Source organism: Carya illinoinensis, chromosome 15 (genome assembly GCF_018687715.1).
Source record: "Carya illinoinensis cultivar Pawnee chromosome 15, C.illinoinensisPawnee_v1, whole genome shotgun sequence".
In the NCBI taxonomy this organism is placed as follows: Eukaryota; Viridiplantae; Streptophyta; class Magnoliopsida; order Fagales; family Juglandaceae; genus Carya; species Carya illinoinensis.
The window spans coordinates 6710996-6732695 of record NC_056766.1 but is presented as its reverse complement, the minus strand read 5'-3'; the positions used below and the strand labels follow the sequence as shown (position 1 = coordinate 6732695).

General features: G+C 35.7%; 2 protein-coding genes across 5 annotated transcripts; one reads left to right on the top strand and one right to left on the bottom strand.

Annotated features, from left to right (window-relative positions):
- Positions 1-388: 388 nt before the first annotated feature.
- Positions 389-13236, top strand: LOC122295976 (disease resistance protein RUN1-like). 4 transcript variants are annotated; one of them, XM_043105274.1, is made up of 13 exons: positions 392-973; positions 3658-4762; positions 4881-5162; positions 5262-6347; positions 6707-7486; positions 7567-8195; positions 8293-8509; positions 8648-9376; positions 9534-10262; positions 10353-10963; positions 11051-11270; positions 11376-11918; positions 12574-13236. In XM_043105274.1, exons 1-13 carry the CDS (start codon positions 468-470, stop codon positions 12751-12753), a joined length of 7617 nt encoding a protein of 2538 aa, XP_042961208.1. In that variant the 5' UTR covers positions 392-467; the 3' UTR covers positions 12754-13236. The 4 variants fall into 4 exon arrangements, with proteins under 4 accessions (XP_042961210.1, XP_042961208.1, XP_042961209.1 ...); XM_043105275.1 differs by having other exon boundaries at positions 11048-11270; positions 11427-11918; XM_043105273.1 differs by having other exon boundaries at positions 11048-11270.
- Positions 13237-13737: 501 nt separating this feature from the next.
- Positions 13738-20756, bottom strand: LOC122295980 (NADH dehydrogenase [ubiquinone] iron-sulfur protein 7, mitochondrial). The gene is made up of 2 exons (XM_043105281.1): positions 20275-20756; positions 13738-14237 (listed from the first exon to the last, which is right to left on the bottom strand). The coding sequence occupies exons 1-2, from the start codon at positions 20679-20681 to the stop codon at positions 14003-14005; spliced, it is 642 nt and encodes a 213-aa protein (XP_042961215.1). The 5' UTR covers positions 20682-20756; the 3' UTR covers positions 13738-14002.
- Between the last annotated feature and the right edge of the window lie 944 nt (positions 20757-21700).

Genomic DNA, 21700 nt, shown 5'->3' with positions numbered 1-21700 from the left:
ATAAAGTTGTCGTCGGTGCAGCTGCATTATCTTCAGATTTCAATATTGTTTTAATTTCTTATTAAGAGTCTTTTTGGTTCAGTGCTACGTACGTGAAAAGCAATGGAATAATATTCCCTAATATTAATTAAGTGATTAGAATGCGAAAACTTCCATATGTAGTAGAAATAAAATTTTGTTATATACAAGCACAGTTGTACATTAATTTGTGTACCGATTTATTCATACTTAAAATTTAAATTAATACTGTTTTTAATAAAATTTACTTTTTGACCAATCACATCACATTGATGCACAAATTATTGCACAATTGTACTTACAACTATACTTTTCCAAAATTTATTAGTACTACTTTTGATTGTTTTTGCCTATAAATTTGGAACTTTCCTCTGCCCGCTCCTCTGTTCTCATTCTCCTTCTCTGAAAACATGATCCTTTAAGTATTTTTCCATTGGCCGTGTCGATCGATGATGACCAATACTATTCAAACAGCCCCTTCATCTTCTTCTTGTTCTTCGCCTCGAAGAAACTACGATGTTTTCCTCAGTTTCCACGGCAAGGACACACGTAAGAATTTTACGGCCCATCTGTATAAATCTTTGACACGGGGAGGAATTTTTGCTTTCAGGGACGATGAAGAACTAGAGCGAGGAGAATATATTTCTGAAAAGCTTTTGAAAGCAATTGAAGAATCTAAGTTTGCAATTGTAGTTCTCTCACGAAACTACGCTTCTTCGAGATGGTGCTTGATTGAACTCGCCAAGATCGTCGAATGCATGGAAAAGACGGGGCTGACAGTCTTACCAGCTTTCTACCATGTGGATCCCTCTCACGTTCGAAACCAGGCGGGTAGTTTTGCCGACGCTTTCACTGAACATGAAAAAAATTCCAGAACTTCCAGAGAAGTTATGCAAACGTGGAAAACTGCTTTGCAGAAATTGGGTAGTATCGCTGGATGGGATTTACGTGATAGGTAATCATTTTATCTACGTCACAAGCTATTTTAACTGGAGAAATGATTTGAGTGATGATATTATCAAATAAATTTTTTTAAAAAAAAAGAATAAATATGAAATTTATATAAAAAAAATTTAATAGTAAATTTTACATTTTTCCAAAATGATTATGTGATATTTGTGTACTCTATAATTGTATATAGCATTACTCTTTATATAAATTCCAATTATAAGTGTAATCGGTCCGGTTCAATTTGAGGAGGCCATGGATTGAAAATTTCAATGCATCATTTTTGTGACCATTAGCCATCGGTCTGATTGATTCATTTAGTTCACGAATATTTTTTTTTTATTCTTTTGACAGAAGATTAATACAAGAAATTAATTAAATTAGTAAAATTAATATTAAGTGATCTCTTTAATATTTTATATATGAGCCTGGCTACTATGCCGCACAATGGTCACTGCTAAGCGTGCCGCCCCAAGCCAAATTCAATTTTTTTTTTTTTTTGTCATATTTGTTTAATTTAATTAAATATTTTAAAAAATATATCAATACATTAAAAATCACTTTCTTAATCATTAAGTAAAAAAATTTTAAAAAAAATTAAAAATATTGAGCAATACATTTGAGAGGTAGAAAGCAGGCGACATAATCGTTTTTCCTTCACATATATATAGTTAATAAATATTAAATAATTTCATTATATATATGATCAATAATGATCTCTTGGATGACTATTACATAATTAAATTATAAAACTACTATATAAAATAGTATATTATTTATAATATATACATTCTATCTGATCTGGTCCAAAAAATCACATCCCAAGATCGACCAATAAAACTATTGGTCCTGTCCGGTCCAATCGGTTTTTTTGGTTTGGACTAATAGTCTTACACTACTAACTCCAATAGATAAATTTTGTACAGATTCTTTGAAAAAAATAAAAATAAAAAAGTGTATCACACCATAAAAAAAATGTAAAAAAAAAAAAAAAAATTATTTTTAGTGGGACTCACATTTTTTATGAAAGACCTACGTAAACCTTATCTATTTAAAACTTGTAATTAGAATTACTCTTTTAACATCTCATTTCACAACTTCTCTTTTTCTATTTTTACCGATCATGATCAACAAATATTATTTTTTAATTAATATTTTTTCCTAGTCATATTTTAAAAACATTAATAAAATTACTCTCTCACTTAAAAAATATATATACATTTGTAAAAAAGAATTTTGTTGATAGTCAAAAAAAAAAATTTGTCCAATAGTCCACCAAATATCATTTTCTTTTTTAATATTCATAAACACAACCCTTTACACAAGTATATTTTAAAAATAATAATATTTTTTTTATATAAAATAATGTTATTTTTATAATTTATTTTACAAATTAAAATGACCATTAATCAAAATATAATAGTGTCAAGTTGTGTGTCTATCAATTTTTTTTTCTTCTTCTTTCTCCTCAAACACGTGTCGTTGCCAACTTTTGAAAGATAATATTTTAGTTTTTGTTTAAGTAGTATATGAGTGTCATTATTTTATACAACATGGTAGAAGATTATGCTTAGTCCATTTGGATATAAAAAATGTTTATTTCATCTCATCTTATTTTATTTTATCATAATAATTTTTTAAAATTTTTATATAAAATAAAATAAATAATTTAACTTTTTCAAATTCTAAAAAGATAATAATATTAAAAAAATAATATTTTATTCAACTTTCATATCAATTCATATAATCTCAACTTACTATCCAAACGGGACCTAATTATATAAGTAGTATCAAGATTTTCAGAATGGCACCAATATTTCTTCATCTTTTTGCTTTATAAATCATAATTCTTATCAGAGAATTTTGAACTGTAACACTACTCTCCAACTTAATTCTGTTGTCCAGATATCACAGCCACATAATGTGTAACGTCACAAGGGAAAGACCGAGCTACATCTAGGCATATGCTTCAAAAAAGACTAATTAATTATATAATTAAAACTCTATTAAAATTATTATAAAAATAAAAAACTTCTCTCAAATATTGTGAGATCTAGTACACCACCTACACTCTTGAGTCAATATAAATATCACATATTAACTTATGAAATAAATGGAAATAAGTAGTCACGGAAAGAATTGTTGCTGTAGAAATTGATCTGCAGAAAAAATAGAGCAGTAAGTCAGGGTTTAAAGCTTTATAACATTTTTTTAACAAAATAAGATACAGTTATAAGTTATGTAAGTGAATCTGCAATGATGTGCATTCATTTTTTAAAAAAAAAATAAACCCATATTAAAAAATTTATTTTTTTATATAGAGATCATATTTATTTATTTATTTTTAAATGTCAAAAAACACGACATTTGTATATTTTATATGACTGTAAATATCATTTTCTTTTTTTTTCTAGTAACATTTCTGCGTAAAACCAGCATGTATCTACCTTGTCAACGCATTCTTGACCATACACAGACTGATTTGACATAACATATTCTCCTAATACTAATTAACCCAGGTTAACTCAGCATAACAATTGTAGATCATAATCACTCACTAAACTAGTTTGTACTGGTGAGAACAGGGACTAGTTAATGCCAAAGCACATTAACAGTAGCATAATGTTTACCATTTTATAACGGCTTGATCGTCTTCAATGAATATATTTTTCAATTGTCTTAATTTTGCAGGGATGAGTCGAAAGTTATTGAAGAGATCGTAGAAGAGATACATGCTAAATTAAATTCTACATTCTTGACTGTTTCCAAGAAGCTTGTTGGAATAGACTCTCGTCTAGAGGAATTGATGAATTTATATTTAAATATTAGGCCCGATGATGTTCGCTTTCTAGGTATCTGGGGGATGGGTGGTATTGGGAAGACCACTCTTGCACGTGCTGTTTATGACAAAATTTCTAGTCGATTTGAAGTTAGTTGCTTTATTGCCAATGTTAGAGAAAAAAGTGGAGGAAATGGTCTTGCTGATTTACAAAATCAACTTCTTTCCGATCTCTTCAAGGATAAGAGTAGTGACATAAAGGATGTCGACATAGGAAAAAACAAAATTAGACACAGACTACGTCATAGAAGGGTTCTTGTTGTTGTGGATGATGTGGATCAAACCCAACAATTAGAAGCATTAGCAATTGAGCGCGATTGGTTTGGTCGAGGCAGTTTAATCATTATAACAACAAGAGATACGAGTCTATTTATAGAACGTGGATTGGCTGAAGATGAAATATATAGGGCTAAACAATTGGACGATGATGAAGCTCTCCAACTCTTTAGTTGGAAAGCCTTCAAGAATGACCTCCCTCTAGAAGGTTTTGTAGAACTTTCCAGGCAGATTATACATTATGCTAATGGCCTTCCTTTAGCTCTGGAAGTTTTGGGTCTATTCTTATGTGGGAAAAATGTAAATTCTTGGAAAGATGCTTTAGGAAGATTAAAAGAAAACCCCAAGAAAGAAATTGTGGATACACTTAAAATAAGTTTCGATGCACTCGAGGCAAACGAGCAAAACATTTTCCTGGATGTTGCATGTTTCTTCAAAGGGTGGAATTATGCTGACGATGTCAAGAGCATACTAGAAAGTTGCAATTATCACCCAAGCAGCGGTATAGAGATTCTTATCAGTAAGGCTCTCATAACAATCATGGGAGGAGAACTGGGGATGCATGATCTACTCCAAGAAATGGGTCATGAAATTGTTCGCCGCCAATCTCGGGGAGATCCTGGCAAACAGACCAGATTGTGGCTTACTAATGATATCATCCGTGTACTGAAGAACAACAGTGTAAGTGGATCCTAGAATAATAAGCTCATTGAAAGATTGCATATGTTAATGCAATTAAAATTTTCAATATACTTGATTATATCATGCACTGCACTAATTTGTTCTCGTTGGTCACTAGGGAACAAACAGGATCGAAGGCATAGTCCTAAGCTCTCCTCCAAAAGAAGAATTACACTTAAATTCTGAGGTCTTCTCGAAGATGAAGAACTTAAGATTGCTCAGGATCAAAGGTAATGTGCACATTTCTCAAGGCCTTAGTTATCTTTCTACAGAGTTGCGGGTTATACAGTGGTGCGGATATCCTTCAAATTCTTTGCCAATGAGTTTCCGATCACCTAATAAACTCGTTATGCTGGCTATATGTTGTAGCCACATTGTGAAACTATGGAAGGGAATTGAGGTAATAATTTAACTTATGCAAGTGTTCTTTTCTTTTTGAAAAACTAATAAATTAATGTATGCATCAAAGTTAATTCCCAAATTTATTGTTATATCCCAGAGTTTATACAAGCTAGAGTATGTTGACCTTCATAACTCTCAGTACTTGCTGGAGACCCCGGACTTCACTAATGCCCCAAATATTAAGAAGCTGATTCTTCGAGGCTGTACAAAATTGCGTAATCTCCACTCATCAGTTGGAGCTCTAAAACGCCTTATTTTTCTGGATTTGGAAGGTTGCACATCTCTTACTAGCCTTCCCTGTAACATTAGTTGGGATTCCCTAGAAATTTTGATTCTTTCTGGCTGTACGAGACTTAGGAAGTTTCCAAAAACGATGGGAAATATGAATTGTTTGCGGCAACTTGAATTCGACCGGAATGCAGTAGTAGAACTTCCATCATCAATTGGGCATTTAATTGGCCTTACTTCTTTGAGTTTGAGAGGCTGCAAAAGCCTCTTGAGTCTTCCGAGTGCTATTTGTGATTTGACATCTCTTAAAACTCTCGATCTCTCTGATTGTTCAAAACTTGAGAAAATGCCCGAGGGACTAGGGAAGTTGGAACATCTAGAGGAGCTCAATATGAATGAAACCGCTATAAGGCAATTTCCATCCTCCATTACACGTCTACGAAATCTTAAAATGTTGTCCTTCCGAGGAAGTTCAGGTCCACCTAAATCGTTTCTCAACCTATTCGTAACTTGTCTTTTGGGGAACCCCGACACTGGTTTGGTATTGCCTACTTCGTTCTCAAGCACTCAATGGAGCTTGAACAAATTAAATTTGAGTTACTGCCATTTAATGGATGGAGCAATTCCCGATGACCTGAGTGGTTTGTCATCATTGCTAGCTCTAGATCTAAGTGGAAACGATTTCACATTCTTACCTGAAAGCATCTCTAAACTTCCTAAGCTTAGTTTTATTTTCTTGGGACACTGTAGTAAGCTTCGATCAATACAAGAACTTCCGTCGCGTATAGTCTGCGTTGAGGCTGAAGGTTGTATCTCATTGGAAACACGTTCTGATAAAATCCATACATTGGTATCAGATGAAACTGGATTAGCTTTTCTATGTGGGACCCGTAAGCCAAGCCGATCGAAAGAAGGACAACACGACCGCCTATTGAATGAAAGAAGAACCATTCAGGTATGTTAGTTTCTTTTCTCTTGCACCATCAAACTTTTTAACTTTATTTGAAATTGCTCCCATCCTTTGTCAAATATCATTTTTAGGCTTTAAAATGACATTATACGTAGGGTCAAATTATAGTGCTTTTTTTACCCCCACTTGGTGAAGATAAGGACACTTATAAATAATATCATCTCAAGTTCACAAAATGGACGGTGCATGCCAACAAGATTAAGTACTAACGGAAATTTGGACTGAAATCATGGATATTGAATGGTTTAACGTGACAAAATTGCATATTAATGTACCTATTAAGTTGAACCATAAAAAGTTGGCTTTCTGTTTCCTCTTTTTCTTAATTTAATTTATTTTCACAGGCAAACATTGATCTTGCCAGAGTCACGTGGGGTGGTTCAAGAGGAGGAGGAATTCCAATGTGGTTCCAGAATCAGAGTATGGGTTCCTCGATTACAATCCGGTTGCAGCCGGATTTGGATGATGGTAGAAAGTGGTTGGGTTTTGCTCTTTATTTTTTCTATGAAATCCATGACCTAGAAAGTTGGGAGTCAACACGGTTTGATTGCGAAGACCTTGTGTTTTATTTTGTTACCGATGAAGGTCCTCTCAAAGCCTCCCTAAGCTACGGTTATAAAGTCTCCGATACTATTGATACACCGGCAGGACATTGGATATATGTACCACGCAATTGGCTTGAGAAAATTTCTAACGAGGTGAATACATGGAGTTACATTACGGTTTCAATTACGATTGGCAGTCCATTCATGAAGGTGGAAAGGTGCGGGGCTCATCTAATATACGAGCAAAATGCCCATGAGTTTATCGATGCAGTTTTATCCTCTAAGAAAATGACTCTCAAAATTTGCGATGGAAAGGGCAATTTCAAATTCCAGAGCTCTTCCCGAAGTAGCTATCCAGGTGGTTCCCGTATTTCCTTTCTAGGCGTGGCTAGGCCAAGGAATGTTGGTGAAGTAGAATCTAGTGGGTCCAATCTATTGGATAAAGGTTTTACCTCAAATGAAATGTTAGAATGCACCTCAGAGAATTCAATCAGTACGTGTTCTACTGAGCACCCAGGCTGCAATATTGACAGTGACTCGACCAACCGTCTGAAGTCCTTACTTCTCAGATGCTATGAGGTCTCTGTCTCTCTCTCTGTGTCTCTCTCTCTCTCTCTGTCTCTCTCTCTAAACGTGATATATATCCTTATATTTTACAGGTAAACTATGCAAAACGCAAGATGCACAAGTATGTTTTTCCCATAAGTGCATCCCCGCTATGGTTCACAGTTCATGGTATGGGGCCTGTGGTTAGTGTCGACCTGCCTCCGAATTTATATGATGATAAGGGGTGGGTGGGATTTGCTGTATCTGTTAGTTATGTTATCCGCGACCAGACAAGTGTTTCCCGCAACATCTTTGGTCATTTGGATGCATATGATGATGATCTCGAATGCTTTTTTGTCTTCCCCTCAACCCCAGACACGATCGTTGCTGGGCCAAGTAGAATTTTTCTGTTCCACTTACCTCGTGTCTTTTTCACTGATAAGTTGAATCAAAGGAGGAAGATCCGAGCTTCATTTGTAACCGACGATCAAAATATGGAGGTTGTAATGTGTGGAATCCGTTTAGTATACAAGAAAGACTTGATTGGGCTTGTCCATACAATAGTAGACTGCGTATTAAGGAGTCCGGAAATCCACCTTCAAAGCTATCTCCGAAGTTTTGAAAATCAAGTCAATAATCTACCAAACTATGTTTATGATGAGGCTGTATCCAGTGAATGCAATCCAATATTAATACCAAGAGAATGGCCGCCAGGTTCTTTTTGTTACTTCTCAACGGAAAGGTTCTTTTCCGCTTAAACAATTTAATTATCCAACGAATCTTGAATGCTTATATGTTTTATTTTTTTATTTCTCATTAATTGATCTGGATAAATATAGGAGGAATCAATACTTTGAAATGCTTCCATCAAGTAGTGAAGAACAGATCAATTATTACTTATTTGAGAAATGCCTTACTCAAATAATTGTTGCAAGGGATTCAAAAGATTCGAATTCCAATCATATTATTCAGGCTGGAGCAGCGTATTTGAATGAACTCAGCAAAGGAGATCCTGCAAAAGCCTCTCATGTGAATTTAGTTCTAAATCACTTGCAGGTTCTCTCTCTCTCTCTCTCTCTCTCTCTCTCTCTCTCTCTCTCTCTCTCTCTCTCTCTCTCTCTCTCTCTCTCTCTCTCTCTCTCTCTCTCTCTCTCTCTCTCTCTCTCTATTGAATACTTCAAATATCACTTGCAGGACACACATATTAATAAATTCCATCCTTACAACAATTGTTTTCTGCAATGTGAGATTCCGGATTACTTCTGCTGTCAAGCCTGTCATGTTGGTTCATCAGTAGCGTTTCGTTTACCTCAAAACTTGAATAAAAATTATGATTGGATTGGAATAGCTTTATGTGTTGTTTTCACTATCAACAAGAATAATGAACCTCTCATCCACGACAATCCGGCGGGCTCCGAAATTTCTTATACCCTCTTATGTCATTTGACAAGAAACACAAGTTTGGAGATGTTAATTTCCCATGGTATAACTACCAGGTCCGGAAACAATAGTTTCATTTGGCTATTGTATATTCCACGTGATGCTTCATTTTCAGAAAGTTTGAACGAATGCGATCACATCCACGCCTTATTTTATAGCAGTAGCCCAGACTTGATTGGGCAGAAGTGTGGGCACAAGTTTGTATATTTGGACAACATGGCAGAGTTAGTTGGAACAATAGCTCAATGTGCAGCCACGTCTCCTCACAATTCTGGGCTCATCAATCATCAGTTCGAAGGAGATGATCAAGATAGGAGTAATAGGCAATGTCGTATTAATGATCAAGAGGAAACCAGCAAAAGTGATAGCTCCGACGACGAGATATCAAGAGGAACCAGGATAAAGGGAAAGAGTGGTAGTCATCTCAGCAAACTGAACCAAAAGATAATAAAATGTATAAATTTTCTGCATAATCTCAGGAAGGTTAGTTTGAATTAATATCCTCTCAATTTCCCACTTAAATCCTTCACTTTTAGTAAAAGCAAAATAGAATTTTTTTTATGCTTATGTACTGTCACTCTTACAATGGTTATTTCATTTATTATTATTATTTACTGGCCATTTTTTTTTTATTCTCCAGGAATTTCATTTCTTCTTTGCATCTGATCATTGTTTCCCTCCAAGTGAGACTCCAGAGTTCTTAACCTATCTCGGCATAGGACCTTCAGTGACAATGGAGCTACCTACAAATATGCATAATGATTCTGCATGGGTGGGACTTCTTATTTGTGCTTCGTTTACATTCCAAGAGAATCAAATTGAATTTCTTGAAAGTCTAGAATCTGAAATTCCTCACCACCTTATATGTTTTTTTGACACGGATATACATAGTTTGAGACCTATCCATGTATATCGCACTGCCAAGCAAGAATTCAAGTGGTTACATTTTTTAAATGGGTTTATTTGGCTATCCTATATACCAATTTGGTGGCTTCCAAATGGAATACAGTGCTGCAATCACATAGAGGTTTCGATTATGAGCGACTGGCCTGGCTGGATTGTGAACAATTGTGGTCTCCGTTTCCTTTCTAGTCAAGATTTGGGAGATTTTATGCAATTACTGCTCCCCTTCCAGGTCTCATTTTTTGACAATTGGGGTCTCTTTCAAAAAGAAATATTGGAACAAGATTCTACACAACTAGAACCATTCTCGAATCAAACAGATCAAGGATGCACTTCAATAGACTCAGGTTTTGCTAGTGATGTTGAGTCTCACCCCACATTGGCAAAGAACCAAGTCTACATTTTGGAAACATCAACCATCTTTCTCAAAAGAAAACTTGGGACTCTGTTTTCAACACTCTTTGAGGTCGGTCTCTCTCTCTCTCTGTCTCTCTCTCTCTCTCTCACACACACACACAGATTGAACATCAAGTCTCCATCATTCTTTATGTTACAGGGGCTTCAAAACGATTATCATGGATATTTCTTTCCTCAAGGTGAAATGCCACCGTGGTTCAATAATCGAAATGATGGACCCTCAATAGAAATCCAGCTGCCATCGAATTTGTATAATGACAAGAGCTGGATGGGATTTGCTATATGTGCTATTTTGGGTCGTCCAGCTGACTCTCGCAACAATTCAAATCCTAAAACACCTGCCGGTTGCATTCTTCATTTGGATAGCAATGAAGGTTGTTTGAAACCTGACCTAGTCCTTAGCATCCCCAGATCCAAATTGTTGAACTCAGACCAATTACTTGTCGTACATTACGTATCACCAACGATTCTTCCCAGTAAGCTAAACCAATGGAGTCATGTTAAAGCTATAGTTGAATGCAACATCCCAAGTGTGGAGACTCAAATGTGTGGGATACGACTAATGTACAAACAAGATGTGGAAGGGTTTGTTCAAACAACAGCAGAGTGTGCAGTAGCTATTCCAAACGGCCAGCTTTGCTACTATTATCTATCTTTCGTAGATAAATTGAAATTTCTGAAAACCCGTGATAATAGAACTAAATTCAAGGAGCGCAACTTTTATGCATGTCACTCTCCCATAATTGAAAGGTAATCCATTGTCAGCCCTTTATATGAATGCATCGTTATTCGTTTTCCCTACATGAAACATATTTAATTACTTGGGCTATCTAGTAGGCGCTTTCAATCCTTGCCAAAGCCGCCATCTATCTGTAAACGTGATGTACATCAAGAATGTTCTTCATCAAAAACATTCTCGAATGAAAGAGTTTCAAAGAGCACTGCTTCAGGAAATGGTGCTGAAATAGTTCTACCACCTGGGTATCTAGACTGCACCAGTGACTCAGTTTTCTCATTGAAAACTGATTTTGAGTACTTCCTTCAAAAAGGCGTCACGGTACTTTATTTCCTCACCTGGGGGACTCTCTCTCTCTCTCTCTCTCTCTCTCTCTCTCTCTCTCTCTCTCTCTCTCTCTCATTAGAAACATGTTCTGTTTTACAGGCCTTTAATCTATCCGCCACATCCTGTATAAGTACCGCTTTTTTGCCTCAGACAAAAGTTCCGGAGTGGTTCAACCATCAAAGTAGGGGGCCGTTAGTGAATATCCAGCTACCTCCAAATATCATGAATGATAGAAATTGGATGGGGCTTGCTCTATGTGCTACCTATTCAATCCACGATGATCAATATCCGACTGATCTCTCTCGTGAAAATCCTAATTCCAATGTTTCTCACAAGCTTTTTTGTGGATTGGTTACTGATTTAGGTGTGTTGATGCCTCCCAATGTCATTAGCCTTACTAAAGAAAAATGCATGTGGCTTTATCTACGTGGATTTCTTTGGCTAGCCTACATACCACGTCGGTTTCTTAGAGATGGCTTGTACAACCTATGTAGTGAGATTAAGGCTTTCTTTGGAAGCAATTGCCCTAAGTTGACAGTTCAAAGCTGTAGCCTCCGTCTCTTATACCGTCAAGATATGGAAGAGTTTGACCAAACATTTCTCAAGTGCTATACCCCGCCTTACCAGTACCAAAACCGCGAGGTAATAATATATATATATATATATATATATATGCATTAGTTACTTTGAAATATATACTGTCAAGGGGGCAATTATGACTTTCGTGATGATGAGAATTTTAAAAGAGATTGATTTGAATTTTGAATTTCTTAGATGGACAAAAGTACCATTCTACCAAGCTTTACCTTTTTTGTTTGAAAATATAAAAGTACAATTGATAATTTCTTATATTGCATTAGTCGTAAATACACGAAGAATGAGGAAATGAACAAAAGCTATAGCTTTTGTATATTCGTAAATTAATGAAGGAAAAGTACTCATGGTTTATGTAAAGTTTGTATTCCTTTCGTTCTTTTATTTAATTTTTTAAATATTTTGTATTAAATTGTCTTATGAATTTTAAGTAAAATATATAAGGATGTTTTGAGATGGTAAAATATTCCAACATTATGTTTACAATTACTAAATCAAATATAGATAGTTATTCTGAAACGTGCATGAAATTAATCAGGTTCTTATACATGAATCTAAATTTTAAGATATCATGTTCTTGCATGATAATCTAAATGTTGAAAACATTAAATAGAATATTAGATTCTCTGAATTGCCATTTGCTTTCCTCCCTACTCGACTTGTCTCTCACTAATGGAATGGATTTTGTCTTTCTATTTGCTAGGTCTTCCATAGAAACTTTGAATACAGTTCTTGTTTCCTTCCATGTGGAATAACGGAGTGGTTCAACTATCACAGCAACGAGCCCTCAGTGGGATTTGAGTTACCTCCTGATTTTTATAATGACAATAATTGGCTGGGGCTTGCCATGTGTGCTTCTTTTTGGGTATACGAGGATGATTAGGCTGCCCATGTTAAAATGTTGGATTTAGGAAATCCTCATTATCTCGTGTCTTTTGGATACAGACATTGGCAGTGTGAATCCTGATCTACATTCCCATCGCCCATTTACAGAGGAAGAAATCAAGTGGGTACGTCAAGGTGAGATAATGTGGCTATTATTTATACCAAAAGGATCACTTCCAGAGTCGTTGAACCAATGCACTCGAATAGAGGCCTCCATTGCTAGTGACTGCCCAAGCTTGAGAGTGCACAAGTGTGGATTCCAACTTCTCTACCTGCACGATGAGGCGGAGTTTAAGGAAACAATAAGGCATTGCAATAAGCAAAACCGCCATAAAGATTACGAGACATCAATAACGAGATCCAATTTTGATCCCACGATCCAAGACAAGGGAGAACAAGTTGTACAATAATAAACTCACCTCTCAATTAGTGTCATACTGCTGCTTGTTTTGTTCCTTTTGTTTTTATTTCTCTTCTTTTTTAAAAAAATAAAAATAAAGACACGTACAGTCTATATTCTGATTTGTACGAGGTTGTTTTAAGTTATAATAGCTATGTTTGTTCACTAATATCCTTTTCTTTGTATTTATTCCGTATTTATTTTTGGAGTTTTATCTTGTAAGTAATGACAATTAGGTTTGCTTGATTAGTAGTCATGCCAAATTTCTAGAGGATTGATGTTGAAAATCCTAGAAGGTTGTCAAATGAATTGCGGCCACCCATAGATCATTAGCCAGGGCTTTGTTTTTTGTTTTTTTTCAAAAAAAAACTATTTAAATGATTTTTCTAAACTATTTATACTAATTTTAATTTTTAATTTTTTATGTCCATAAGCACGCATATATAGCGTGTCAAGTGACATTTTGATGGTTTACTGCCAGAACTATGAAAAAGACAATAAAAACTAATTCAATCATTCTTACAATTAGTAAGTAAAAATTTCAATTGAAAACCAAATGAACCAATTAGACTGTGAAGCAAATTGCAAACACTTTCAAGTCTTTAACCCTTTATTTAATCCCATAAGGCACCTTGAACAAACTTAAAACAGGCAAAAATAATGTTGTACAGAATATGGAGCCACCATAAAAGCTCCGTACATAGAACAACATGAAACAACATAAGACAAGTGCCAGTACCCTCTAAATTCATAACTTGTAAATTAAACACAGTTAACTCCTCCCTTTACATGGCGCCACAGATGGACTTATTAGTGTGATAAGGATTTCAAATGTGAACGCCCTCACTCACTTGGTCCACCAGTGGAGGAAATCCTTGCGCCTGTTGATCTTCTTCTGCAGCTGGAGAAGTCCATAGAGTAAGGCCTCGGCAGTAGGAGGGCAACCAGGAACATAGATGTCAACGGGCACAATCCTGTCACAACCTCGAACAACCGAGTACGAGTAGTGGTAGTACCCACCACCATTTGCACAACTTCCCATGGAGATGACCCACCTAGGCTCAGGCATTTGGTCATAAACCCTGGAACCAGATTATAGCATGAAACTCAAATACATTTACACCTCATAAGAAATAGGAACATAAAGAGATGTTTGATAGTAGAAACATATTCCTCACCAAGAGTGGACTATCAACTTCGTAAGAAATATTTGTTTTTAGGCACATTTTGTAGAAGAGAGAGATTTTCATTTAGCATATAGGGTTACTCATAGCCCAACAAGGTAGGTGTGTAATCGGTTTGGTCCAGTCTGTCCAAAAGGCTATTTTTGGACCAGAACAAAACTTACAGTCCACCCATTTTACACCCCAAGACCGGACCGATGCTACCTCTAGACCAAACCGGACCGTTACATATCGGTCCATTCTGGTCCAAGCTTGTGCAAAATGGGCCAGCCCAACTTACCAATAAACACTATTTATTTTGGCCCAACTAAAAAACAAGCCCAAAAAATTTCCAGTTTTGAAAATATATAATAATATATAAACTATTTAACTTCATTTACTCATTTTGTTCTTGAAAATAGCCTAAAGAAAAGTTAGGAAAAAAGTAGTAATTAACATATTAAAATTATCAATATCCATCTATGAAGGTTAGCAATCATCGTAACAAAATTTTAAAAATATATATATATAGATTGGGAGTTTGCCTGATTTAAGGGCTGTAATATTACCTTGGAATTTCCCAGTAAGAGGCTACCGATTTTTTTAGAACTAATTAGGAAAGAAGTTGACACTAGAAATAGCTGTACAGCCAGTATTAAACACTCCGGCAGGCCTAGAACAGCAAGCATGGGAAATCTTTACATGTAAAACTCACAAGGAAATTCCTAGAATCTAGGGATATGCAGCCAGCTTAGAAACCCAGTATATACCCAATAAAGTTCAAAATAAGGGGCTGCCGGGTCTGAAAAATCCAGTGGATATCACCCCCGTTATGAGACCTTCAAACCAAATTAGGAAAGTTTCAACCTTATGAGAAATCACAATAGAAAACTGCTGGGTCACCTTTCAGCCAGCTCCTTTCCCTAAAACTTGCGTCAGCTTGAGGGTTTTGAACCCTAATTCTAGCCAGCCATAGTATGCTGTCACTAGGTAGACAGCAAGTAGCACCATGGAGTATAGGTTATACCTTAATCAAATGGTAAAAGTTTGAGTAGAGATTGGCATGGAATATTTATGTAACTTAATAGGTGCTTAGTTGATTCTCGAAGCTAAGGAGATAAGGTAAGTCACATGATCATAAACTTTTAAGTATACTGAAATTATTCTCTTTGCCTGAAAAAGTATTGTTTACCTATGGCTATGTATAGCCAAGTTCAATGTTACTATGTTAGCCCCTTTCATGAACTTGCAGATTTATGAAAATGTGCTTGTTGATGCAATTGTGTATGGCAAGCTGAATCCATTGTTTACCAAGCTTATGTATGCTAATATGCCATGTTTAGAGCTATGCCATGCACAGGAATATGCATGGCACATGAATACGGCATGGCATGAACATCATGGAGTCAAAATGTTCACATGCATCAAAATAAGATAAGAAAGAAATCAAGTGAAGAATAAGAAAGCTTTAATGCTTAGCCTAACATTATGGGTGGATGTGCAAGCCACATACCTAAGAGTGGTCCACCATATGTTATGTTTTGATTTTCTGAAGCCAAAATGTTCACTTATCAAAAAAAAAGACAATTGGACCAATGCACACATGTTATAATGACCACTACGCAAGTGAAAGACAACATTTACCAAACATGGTGCATAAAAAGGGGCTTCCAATAAAGGGTCATATATACATAATGCTTTAAAAACATCTTTTACCAGACATGTAAGGGTATGATCATTCTACCTACATAATTTAGAAAATATGTGTGATAATGAAGGGCTTGATTGAATTACTTACATAATTTAGAAAGCATGCATCCTGATCAAAAAAATTTAGAAAGCATGCATGATAATGAAGGGCGTGATCAAATTACTTACCTCGCAACACTAGACATCAATTAGTGCATCAACAATCACCTATTCAATGAATATGTAATCACGTCAATTTATAATTTCACATGTCATCACTTTAAATACTAAAACTTCTCTAGTTAGACTACCCGAATGCCTATTGAGGTTCTAAACACAATTGGCCCTTAACTTTTGCCGAGTCACTTCAATCATATTAGTCCATCATCCTCCATCACAATTCATACCTATGCACTACAAGATCTTCAAACCTTAATCTTGTATAACAAACCTATGACTATTCATGCTATTTTAACACTTAAGTCATGTGAGTTACTAGAATCTGAACCTTAATGCATCCATCCATGTTCAATCCTATGCTACATGTCACCCAAATTGCTCGTGAGCTCTCTTTGTAAAATCTGTCCCAATGTTTAAACCATCAAAATCATGGGTCTAAGTCCTCAAATATGCACAATTTCATTCAAATAATCACTCTATACATATGCTCTTCCAATCCCATGTATAAAGATGCATTCTAATGCCATAAAACCTAATTCTATCATGTGTATTTCCCAGCCCTTTATGAATCCCGAATTTCACTAATTTGATATGATTTCATGAATTAGTCTAACATACCTATCATAAAAGAGAAAAGGTGAGAGAGAGAGAGAGAGAGAGAGAGAGAGAGAGAGAGAGAGAGAATTACCTAAAGGAAGAGCTCGATCCAAAGGTTGGGTTGGAGTACACGGCTTGGCTAAGTGGTTTGGATCTTGATCTTCTTGCTTAGGGTGTGGTGTGAGTATTGAAAGGGGCTTGGAAAGGGCCATGCTACATAGGCTCTCATATGAGGTCTATAAATAGAGTTTGGAGGGAATAGAATCCAAGGGGTGTGGTAGTCCTAGTGTTGTGGGTCTAGCGGAGTGTTTGAATGTGATTTGGAGTCATAGTTGCCGTAGGAGTTGTGGTTGCCTTATAGACCCCATATAGAGTTGTGGTTGCCCATATACCCAAGGAATCTTGTGGTTGCCCTAGGCACTGTGAGAAAATGGCAAAGTACGCTCTTTTGAAAAAATAAGTGTCTCAAAATTCATACAAGTAGGTTCAGCTATCCTTCAGAACAAGCCCCAAACACCAAAAAGCCAAGATCAACCAACCTTAAATGTTTGTGGTTAAAGAAACTGTCATATGCTTCCTATGATTTGGTTTTGCTTGGCCACTGAAAATTCTCAGATGAGAATTTTAAGTTTTAAGATTAAATATTAAAATATTATATTTTAATATTATTATTATTTTGGGATTTGAAAAAGTAAGGAAAAAGTTAAATTGTTTATTATATTTTGTATTGGGATTTGGAAAAGTTGTAATGATGATATGAGAATTTTATGTTTGAGATGAAAATTCTTTGTGGCCAAACAGTACCTTAAAGTCATCTTTTGAACAGAAAATATTCATGCAATACACATTCAACTTGCTCACTTAATGATTGGTATTTTAAATAGTCATTGATAAACCACTTCACTCAGTCCTTCATAATAGCGAATCTACTTTCTTGGAAGTTCATATCCACCTTATCCAATATCTAATATGATTCACAACCATGTCATGAAGTTCTTTCCACAGCACAATGGTACTAATTGAGCCCTTACCATCTCTGGCCTTCTAAACCCCTTACCCCATATAAATGATTAATCTACTAATCCTTTGCATATAAGCCCCATTGAAATCATGCCATGTCCTAATTATTCTAATGAGAAATGATATAGTCCTAGGGTATACAAGCCTCGCACACTCCCGTTGCTCCCTTTGAAAAAAGTGGGTAAATCTAGGTCCCAAATGAAAAAATCATTTTTTTAATGGTGAACCTCACTTTTTTTCCAAAATGACATGGCTTGCACAACCTAGGACAGCATCGAGTAGCATTACTCTATACTAATATCAAGAAAAATTACTCAAAACAGAGGATCAAATACCCATGAATTATCCAACATACTCTGAAACCAAATCCCTATCAACCAGGATGTAGCAAATCTTGTCCATCTCATTTGACAAAAAGGTTAACATGAGGAGAGGAGCCACGAGCCTAATCACTGTCTTTCATAAATCAATCTCCCTAAGATCAGTTAAGCAGAAATGTTAGCAAAAATGGTAATCGCAACGGTAACAGTTGCCAAAGATTTTTTTTTTTTTTTTTTAAGTAAAAGTTTATTCAAGCGAAGCCCATGTACAAAGGGAGTATACAAAAGAAACACCTAAAACATTCAACTAGTAAATCAACAAGGACAGAAACTCATGAACTGCCCCACCGAATCACCGATCAAAACAATAGCTGAAAACCAACTAAACATGGAAAACATAAAGAATTTCCAAAGTTCTTCTATAGTTCTTTCCCTATTATTAAAACACCTCTCCTTTTTTTTTCTTTTTTTCTTTTCTTTTTCATAAGTATTAAAACCCCTCTCATTCCTTTCCAACCAAATGCTCCACATAATACACAAAGGAATCATCTTCCACGCAGCTGCCACTTGATTGCAAGAATGGAGTTTAGGCCAACAAGCAAGTAATTCTTTCACTGACTTGGGCATAACCCAGGACAGACCAGATCTACTAAGCACCCCATCCCATAACCCTTTAGCCACAGCATAGTGTATAAGTAAATGATCCACAGATTCCCCAGCTTCCTTACACATGAAACACCACTCCATAACCATCAAACCAGGTTTTCTCAAATTATCAATTGTCTGAATGTTCCCAAGTGCCGCCGTCCAAACAAAAAAAAAAAAAGCAACCTCAGACAGAACACAAGCCTTCAAATGTTGTTCCAGGGAAAATAGAAATTATGCTGATCAAACAACATCTTATAACATGATCTGACAGAAAAAAAATTTAGACACTGTTCCTCCAGACAATTTGATCCCTTTCTTGTCTTCTAATATTCACTGAATACGCAACTTAAAAAAATCAGTAACCTCCTCAAGTTCCCAGTCGTGGACAGATCTGACAAAGTTGACATTCCAATGCACTTCATCATTCAAAAAACTCCTCAATTCTGAAACTAAAGCCTGCTGATTAACAGCCAATCTGAAGACATTCAGAAATACTCTAAACAAAGCAGTCTCACCACACCAAACATCATACCAGAAACGAATTCTTGAGCCATTTCCAACAACAAAATAAACTAGTTTCACAAAGTTATCCCATCCTTCTCTAATAAATTTCCATAAACTTACTCCATAAGTCCCCCTACTTACCTTTGTACACCAACCTCCCCCATCACTTCCATACTTCCGAGCAATCACCCCCCTCCACAACGCACCCTCTTCCTTATTAAATCTCCACAGCCACTTCCCCAACAAAACTTTATTAAAACTACACAAATTACAAACTCCCAATCCTCCAACATCAAGTGAACAACAAAATTTTTTCCAATTAACTAAAGGAATTTTATTCTCCTCACGCAAACCTCCCCACAAAAAGTCTCTAAACAATTTTTCAATACAGTTAGCCACACCAACAGGTAAAGGAAATAAAGAGAGAAAATACGTTGGAATATTAGAGCGAGTGCTCTTTATAAGGGTAATTCTTCTCCCTTTTGATAAATACATCATTTTCCATTCCGCCAACATTTTCTCAATCTTCTCTACCACCCCATCCCAAATATGCTTTGCCTTAAACGATGCCCCCAAAGGGAGACCTAGATATTTCATGGGCAGAGAAGAAACTCTACAACCCATAAAATCTGCTAAATTATTAATATTAAGCACATTTCCCACCCGGAGTAATTAACGCGAGTGATTGAAAATCGAATCTTGGGCATTAGTCACGTCCTCTTCGATTACCAAGTTCTCGTGCGCGGAATAATTCTCAGTGCCTTCAAATACATTAGCCACGGAAGACGCCCCAATCCCAGATCAATAGTAAAACCTTAAGAATCTAAACGAATCCAACATTTACAAAAGAATAATAACCTATTAGAAGATACTGAGTGAAGAATTTAAAATAAAAGAAACCAATAAAGATCTCACACATCTCGTTTTCTATGAAAACAAAAAAACAGAAAATTGACAAAAATAAAGGAATCCAAAAAATCAGGGGAAGTAAAACGTACTTGCGGAGAGCGGGGGCCATCTTATTGGTGAGAGTGCCAGCGACGATCATGCAATCGGACTGGCGAGGGCTGGGGCGGAAGATGATTCCGAAGCGATCAAGATCGTAGCGGGCGGCGCCAGTGTGCATCATCTCGACGGCGCAGCAGGCGAGACCAAAGGTCATGGGCCAGATGGAACCGCGGCGTGCCCAGTTCATGAGATCGTCTACCTTGGAGATCACGAACTCCGCGGCCTTGGAGAGGCCGGCTGGAGAGGGAGAGGCCGAAGGGGGTGGAGCCCGCGCATAAGGAGTAGGACTGTGGCTGGAGCTGGAAGAGAGGGAAGGGAGGGTGGTGTGGAGGGAGAGGACACGCTGAGACGAGAGCGACAGCGGAAGGCGCCTCGCGGTTCGTGTCAGGAGAGCCATGGCCGAGCTCAAAGAAACGAAGAGAGCGTCCCAGACAGAGGCAGGCCTATTATAGATTTTACGAATCAACCTACAACTATCTGGGTTGTAACGAAAAACAAGGGGACCGAACCGATGAGTTGGATCCGGTACAGAGTTGGTTCGGTCTGATAGCGATTTTATGTATTTTAAAATCGGTTAAAATCGATCTGATATTTAAAATTGAATTCGACTTGATCGGTTCAGTTTATATATATATATATATATATTATATATATATATATTTCAATTTTTTATATTATATATAATTATAATTATATATAAATAATTTTGTATTATATGATAAATTACTAATAAATATAATATTAAATTTTAAAATCTTATATCACTATAATTTATTGTATTAATAGTTATGACAATATTATATAGTGTATATTAATAGTTATATTAATATTATATTACTATATATTATAATATACTATAATATACCATTATATTATATATTATAATATTTCACTATAGTTTATAATATATATTATAATATATATTATAATATATTATAATATATTATCATTATAATATTATTTATTATAATATACTATAATATAAATTAACAACTAGAACCAGCAAGTGGCTCTAATATACTATAATAATATACTATAGTATATTTAGTATACTATAATATAATATAGTATAGTATATTAAAATTAAAAATCGGACCGAACTGGATTGAAAATCGAAATACTGGTTTAGGAGGGTAACTAATGAGTAATCGGTTTTAAAAATTACAAAATTGGTACAGTCTTATATTTTGTTCAAAATCAGACTAAACCAAACCGAACCGGTTATACCCTTACAACTATCTGATTTATAAATGGTATAACAACAAATCAAAACCTTAAGGGGATGTTTGGCTACTTAAGGCTCCATTTGGTTGTTGAAGTGTACTGAAATTAACTCAATTCAGTCTAATTTTAAACTAAGTCTAACATCCAAACACACAACTCTCAAATAACTAAACTCATCTCAATTCAAAACCT

What these genes read in the sequence shown, in the direction of transcription:
- LOC122295976 (XM_043105273.1), top strand. Translation starts at nt 468, where the DNA reads ATGATGACCAATACTATTCAAACAGCCCCTTCATCTTCTTCTTGTTCT. An exon ending in ATGAAAGAAGAACCATTCAG is followed by an intron (nt 6,348 to 6,706) that starts GTATGTTAGTTT and finishes TTATTTTCACAG; the next exon opens with GCAAACATTGATCTTGCCAG. An exon ending in TGTTTTCAACACTCTTTGAG is followed by an intron (nt 10,263 to 10,352) that starts GTCGGTCTCTCT and finishes TTTATGTTACAG; the next exon opens with GGGCTTCAAAACGATTATCA.
- LOC122295980 (XM_043105281.1), bottom strand. Translation starts at nt 20,681, where the DNA reads ATGGCTCTCCTGACACGAACCGCGAGGCGCCTTCCGCTGTCGCTCTCG. An exon ending in ATGGCCCCCGCTCTCCGCAA is followed by an intron (nt 14,238 to 20,274) that starts GTACGTTTTACT and finishes ATCTGGTTCCAG; the next exon opens with GGTTTATGACCAAATGCCTG.